At 56.7% G+C, this 6,832-nt stretch overlaps 1 protein-coding gene across 7 annotated transcripts in view; it reads right to left on the bottom strand.

Moving 5' to 3' along the window:
- Nucleotides 1-435: 435 nt before the first annotated feature.
- The window catches only part of DUSP7 (dual specificity phosphatase 7), a 32,536-nt gene continuing 26,139 nt past the window's right edge, over nt 436-6,832 (bottom strand). For 4 of the 7 annotated variants that reach the window (XM_057704502.1, XM_057704501.1, XM_057704499.1 and 1 more), the window contains exon 4: nt 649-3,004. In XM_057704502.1, the coding sequence (XP_057560485.1) occupies nt 2,466-3,004 (539 nt within the window). In that variant the 3' untranslated portion in view covers nt 649-2,465. The other 3 variants (XM_057704505.1, XM_057704506.1, XM_057704507.1) reach the window with 3 other exon arrangements.

Below are 6,832 nucleotides of genomic sequence, written 5' to 3'. Positions count from 1 at the left end.
TCCATCTTCACCACAAGGTGCCCCTTCCTGGGAAGCCTCCCAGACGCGTTACCTATTAGAATTGGGTGTCCCTGAGTCTCTGCCCCTCCAGCCTGTGCACTCTGGGACAGCCCGGACTCAACACTCCCTCCCAAGCCCCCCGAGGTGAGGCCAGCTCTCCTCCTCTGCCTCCCCTGCCCAGCCCAGCCCGGAGAACCCACAGATGTATCGTAATCCCTTCAGAAAGGGGGTTACAGGCTCCCTCCCTCAAGATGCTGCTTTCCTAGGGTTGGCACTGGTAGGAGCCCAGGTGGTGTTGGCATTGGGAGGGCTCAAAGACCCCAAAGCTACTGTGGACCTCCTAGGCCTCAACTAGTTGAGAGTGTTAGTGAGTCCATGCTTGTACGGCTTGCTGCATGACAGGCCAATAAATTGAGAGACAATTTGTTGGTGCAAGGCGTAAGGGCTTTATTCAGAAAGCCAGCTGACTGAGAAGACGGTGGACTAGTGTCCCGAAGAACCAGCTTACCAGAGTTAGAATTCAGGTGTCTTTTATATTGAAAGGGGAGGGGGTGTGGTTGGTTGTTGCAACTTCTTGGTGCCAGAATCCTTCCGTTCTTGTAGCTGTCCATGAGCTCGGGTCACGATGTTCCTGTAAACTTCCAACAAGACAAATGTTATTCTCTGTTCTGCCACTTTTTATCTCTATGTGAAAGGAAAAGTGTTATACCTTTGAAAGTCAGAGCCTTGAGAATGGGCTGTCCTATATATTTCAGGCTATAGGCCACAACCTTAACTTGTAGCAAAATACAAAGGTTAGAGTAAAAGAAACAGGTCCAATATGGAGTCAGGTTTGTTCTTCCCTATGACAGAAAGCAGGGATTCTGCAGTCAGTCACCCGTGCACCCAGGCCCCAGTGTGGACCCTCTCAGCTTGCTTTCCACGTCTGCCCACTGCAGGTAATCAGCACCTCCCTCCCAGGGCTGCCGGGAGGATTAAATGAGTGTCTCCTGTAAAGCCAGAGCGAGCGCCATGCGTCCGTGTTGTTATTACTCTTACTGCAATTAGAGATGCCAGAGGAGTAGATACCAGCAAAACTCCCAGGCAGGACAGTCTCGAAGGGCAGCTGGGGCCGCTGGCCCCAAGCAGGGGCTGCATGCAGCAGAGGAATGGTTCAGCCCCCAGTGCTTTGCTGGGCCCCTGCTGGGTGCCTGGCACTGCAGATACACAGCGTCTCTACATTAGCAACAATAATAGCCAATCGTTAAAGACAATCCATACTGTTTTCCTTTTGGAAACCAATTGGAAAAAATAGAGCACAGGTGTTGGCCCCGGAAATGCCACTTCTGGGCATGAGGCCCAAGGAGAGTCTGAGATGCAGAAAACACTGCACCCGGGGTCCTGGCCCAGAGGTGCCCATGGGACAATGAAAACGTGGGGCAACCCAAGCACCAGGGAGGGGCAGTGACCCAGTGATCAGGGAGGGGCAGAGGAGAGGGCTGCAGGGTCCTAGCCTGGGCCTGAGGAAAAGCACAAGCCAGCTGTTCCCCCGCCAGGAGCACCAAGCCCAAGCCCCCAGGCTGGGCTCTCTTGGGGAGGGCAGAGACGCAGCTACTGGCAAGCCTAGGCTTGGGGTCTGTGTGAGTGGAGGACAGAGACAGTGTGCAGAGGACAGGTGCAGTGCTGAGGACGGGCAGGACTGGGGAGTTCGGGGGCCAGTGAGGAGGGTCTTCGGGCAAGCAACGTAGGAAACAGCAAAGGAATAGAAAGCAGGGCAGCAGGCTGAGAGCAAGGCCCTTCCTGATGGCCCCTGGAAGACACTTAGAATCCATGATCAAACCATCCCCAGACGCAGGCTGGTAGGGGGGAGGGGCAGACCATGGAGCAGTGACCAGGGGCCAGGGCTCCCCCGGGGGCCCTCTTGCTTGGCAGTACTCTAAATTTCTCTGGGCCTTGGGACCGTGGGGAGTCCCCTGGGCAGGTAAATGGAAGGAGCAAATGTCCTCAAGGGACTGCAGTAAAAGGCTCTGCTGGGGCAGAGAGGGGCCTGGCCAGGCTCACCCCTGCCCAGCCAGGCATGCTGCCCAAGCACCCCCACCCCCAGCCAAGGCCCCTCAGCCCTGGCCTCCAGCCTTGTCCTCAGGCTGGACACTGACTCCTAGGCTACTCCTGGGATGCCAAGCTGTCCAGCCCTTGGGATAGAACTGAGAGTCTGGGCCACAGTCCCTGAGTCCTGAGTCTGATGGCTGGGTCCCCGGGGGTCATTTTTCTCCTCTGGCATCTGTGTAAACAGGGGACTTGAGGGCTGGACGAGGGGAGGAGGCTTGTCTAAGAGCACATAGAAATCAGCAATGGTGGGCTCTGAGAGGTGCCCCTCAGCAGGGGGTGGTCACAGTTAGATTAGCATCACCCCGCTGCTCCTATTCCCAAGGCCTCACCGCGAGGAAGAGCCTTCATCCTGCTTTCTCCTCTTAGAGCCACAGTTCTTATCCCCACTGTACAGATGAGAGAAGTGAGGCTCTGAAAGGGGCCTCCAGGGCTGTGCTGTTCCGGGAAAGCTGCCAGGGTGAGGGCGGGCCCTGGTGGCCGCTGCGTCTCTCTGGGCGATCAGCGTGTGGGCACACCATGAAGGGTGAGCAGGGGCTCAGACTCCAGTGGCCAGAACCACACTCAAGTCTGCTTGCCCACGCGCAGTGAAGCCAATCTACTGACTCTGGGTTGTGGTAGAGGAAAGTGCAGTGTTTACTGTAAGGTGCCAATGCAAGGAGAAGGGGTGACTGGTACTCAAAAACCTTGAACTCCCCAAAGGGTTTCAGCAAAACATTTTTAAAGGCAAGGGAGGGAGGCGAGTCGCAGGAAATGTGATCGGCTTGTGCACAGTTCTCTGATTGGTTGATGGTAAGGTAACAGGGCGGTGTCACAGGGGTTAACCTTATCGATGCTTGGGAGCCAGTAGGTCCGGGGGCTGCTGTCCTCATGATCATTAAGTAGTTAACATCTTCCATCTGGTGGATGGTTTTCACATCTGTAAAACAACTCAGGAAATGTGCATCAGATACTATTTTCTGAGTACTTCAGAGAGGAGCTACAGAAGAGGATATGGTGGAGGGGCCTGTACCAGGAAGAGCCCCCTAGGGTCCTGCTCAGTTACGCTGGGACCCTCTGCTCACACCATGGGTCCTGCCTCCCATGAGGCTCAAAGTCCTGCTGGTTCTGCAGTTGTGTCCTCTCCTCCTCTACACCTATGCCGCAGTGGTCCAGCCCCCAGCACCCACCCTGACCATCCTAGCCTCCTCAGTGTCCTCTGTCCTGAACACTTGCCCCTTCGCCTATTCTCAACTCAAACTAGGGAATCTTTTTTTTGATCAATATTTTTTAAATCAAAGTATAGTTGATTTACAATACTGTGTTAATATCTGCTATACAGCTAAGTGATTCACGTATACACACATTCTTTTTTTATAATAGTCTTTGCCATTATGGTTTATCATAGGATATTGAATACAGTTCTCTGTGCTATACAGTAGGACCTTGTTGTTTATCCATTCTATATATAAAAGCTTACATCTGCTAACCCCAATCTCCCACTCCATCCCTCTCCCAACCCCCTCCCCGTGGCAACCACCAGTCTGTCTCTATGTCCGTGATTCTGTTTCGTAGATATGTTCATGTGTGTCGTATTTTAGATTCCACATATAAGTGATATCATATGGTATTTGTCTTTCTCTGTCTGACTGCATTTAGTGTGATTATCTCTAGTTGTGTCCATGTTGCTGCAAATGGCATTATTTCGTTCTTTTTTATGGCTGAGTGATATTCCATTGTGTATGTGTACCACATCTTCTTTCTCCATTCATCTGTTGATGGACATTTAGGTTGTTTCCATGTCCTGGCTATTGTGAATAGTGCTGCTATGAACATAGGGGTGCATGTATCTTTTTGAATTCTAGTTTGATCTGGGTATATGCCCCGGAGTGGGATTGCTGGGTCACGTGGTAGTTCTATGTTTGGTTTTCTGAGGAACCTCCATACTGTTTTCCACAGTGGCTGCACCAACTTACATTCTAGGGGATCTTTCTAGTGACAACCATACTTTGCCAGCCCCGGGCTTAAAGCTTTTTAGTGGCTCCCCTGTCCTCTGGACCATACCCCAGCACCCCTCCTCCTGATCCATCCAGCCCTGGAGAAGGGGCTACGCTCCTCCTTTGCCTGCAGCAGGGGTGGAGGGGCCTCAGGCTGGAGGAGGAGGTGTGGATGTGGAGGGGCAGATGGAGATGGTACAGATGCACTGAAACCTTGGGGTAGGTGATGCCTCCTGGATGTGTATGAGGGAGCAGCCCCAGGGAGGGGCTGCCTGCCTGAACAAAGGGGGTTTGGCAGGGGTTGGAGTCCCTTGTCGCCTGTCAGGGCTCATCTGGCCCAGCCAGAGACAGTGGGGCTGAGGCCTCTTCTTACCACTAGGGAGTTGCTAATGATGGTCTTTAATGGCCTTGCCTGGGAAGGGATGACCTCACTGGGCCACACCCTGATGAGAGGAGGCTGGAGTCAGAGGCAGGCGGCTCCTCCATCACCATGAGACCTGCTTGGGCTTGCCTTGTCTGAGAAATGAGGGGGCAGTGTGTGTGCGCTCGTGTATCTGGTCTTTCATAGGGCCAGGGGGAGAAGGCTCCCAGCCTTATGTGGGAGGCAGGACCTGGGTGAAAAGACTTGGGGCAGCAGGGTGGGGAGGCCTTGCTGCTACTCAGCGTCTCTGGCTTCTGTTAAGGGTTTGGGTGTGGGTGCCACTGTTCCTGGCCACATCCATGCTGATGCAAAGGGCCTGCCCACTGCAGACACAGTGTCCGGGGGCAGGCCTGCGTGTGCCAGGTGGCAGCGGCGGCAGGGGTGGGGGCAGGTTCCAGCTCAGGCTTGCTGCCTGCCCCGCCCTGCCCCATTCATGAGGGATGACGGTGTTTGCACTCCGGGGAGGGTGGCCCTTCTCCCGAGGGCTGCCTCCCCCACCGCAGGCTCAGAGCAGGACTACCCTAGGGAAGTGTTCATCTCTTCTGTGGTCTCCTCGTCAGACCGCCTTCAAGGTGACTCCTCCCCAATGCCACAAGTCCTTTCTTGTGTCCAGCCTTAGTCACTCCTGCTGTTGCACCTGATTCATGTATCAGAGGACACGTTGAGGGCCCCATTCTCCTGCCACCCAGCCTGCCATCCATGAACTTCCCTCGGGCATGTTCCCACTCCTGGGACGGCCCAGTCGGCACAGGAAATGGCTGCCGGATGCATGTGCGAGTGAGTGAGCGAGCGAGCGAGCGCGTGCGTGTGGCTCAGCTCCTCCCCCAAGAGGACGCTAAGAAGCGGATGAGGGGAACTCAGGGCCTGGGCTGAGATGGAGACAGAAATGAGGACCCAAAGGGAAGCAAAAAAGAGTCAGGAGGAAAGAGATGGGACTGACGGCACAGAGATGAAACAGATACAGCCCAGAGAGCCAGGTTTCCTCGAACTCCACTGGCCTCAGCCAAAGATGGCCTGGGAGAGACAGGGCCCATGGGGGGACAGCACGGCCAAAACAGGATGGAATAACAGGAGCTCAGAGTGAGGGACCATGAGGCAGGAGCCTGGGACCCAGGGTGGGGACGGCGGTCCAGAGTAAGCGTGGCCTAGGCCAAGGTCAGAGCAAGGAGCCGGGGCCCCAGTCACCCAGCCACGACCTATCCCTCTGTCCCCACCAGAAGGAAGCTGAAGGGAGCCTCAGCCAGGCATGGTAGTGAGGTGGAAGTTTCCACAGAGGAGGACACTGAGGGTCAGAGAGGCCACCCGGCCTGAGGCCGCACAAAGGGTAAAGCCCCTCAGTCCTCGGCTGGAGGAGCCAGCTCAGGAGACTGCTGCTCCCACCCCCCATCCTGTGCCTGGGCACGCGGGCACCGCCAGGCACTGACTCGGCCTGTCGAGGGCCCAGCCCCCAGCCCTGCACCCGCGGGCTTCCCCAGTCCTGGCCGAGGGCAGTGAGAGGGAACAAAGGTCCAGTCTCTGCCTGCTCAGGCCCCCACCCCCTTGCCCGGCCCTGGCACAGAGGGACCAGGGCCCCGAGGGAGCCCAAGAGCAAAAGCAGCCCCCACCCCTCTGCCGACGCTGTGAGAACCTCCTCGTCCCCCTCCCACAGGCCTGCTGGCTGCACTGCAGTGTTGCCCCATTCTAAAGATGAGAAGGCTGAGGGAGAGGGCTGAGGAGCGGGCAGCCACACAGCAGGGATGTGAACCCACACAGCCCTCATCATGCGCGTGAAGGTGTGACTGTTCTGGTCGGACGTATCTCACGGGGAGATGTGAGGCAGGGACAGGGATGGCAGAGCCGAGGCGGCCCAAAGGGGAGCCCTGGGGAAGGGGCTGAGTGCTCACTCTTCCGGCCCTGCCCACCTACCTGCTACGCGGGGCCCGTCCCGTGCTGGTCACAGCAGAAGGCATAAAGCCAGGGGAGAGGCAGAGATGGGGAAACGGAGTCAGCACCCAGCTCCCCTCAGTTCATGACTGGGACTCACTCCAGCCAGAGGGGAAGCCCCCGCGGAGCTCCCATCTCCCCATCTGTAGCATGGGGCTGCGGGCCCACTGCGGGCCTCGCTTCCCAGGCCACGGCCGTCATTCTTCTCCAGGCCCCTTCCCTGCCCCCTGCTCCCCCTGGGGCCTGGCCTTAAGCCTCCAGAGGGGCCTGCATGGAGGGCTGATGCTCATCTGCTCTGAAGCTGGGCATGGCCCCGTCCTCCCTGCAGCCCAGCTCCAGGCCAGGAAATGAACGTCAGGTGCTCATCGTGCCCAAACACGAAAAGCACTGGGGATCTGGGTGGGACGGGCCCCACTGTACAGAAATG

Source organism: Hippopotamus amphibius, chromosome 13 (genome assembly GCF_030028045.1).
Source record: "Hippopotamus amphibius kiboko isolate mHipAmp2 chromosome 13, mHipAmp2.hap2, whole genome shotgun sequence".
NCBI lineage: Eukaryota > Metazoa > Chordata > Mammalia > Artiodactyla > Hippopotamidae > Hippopotamus > Hippopotamus amphibius.
This window is presented reverse-complemented; position numbering and strand designations above follow the sequence as displayed.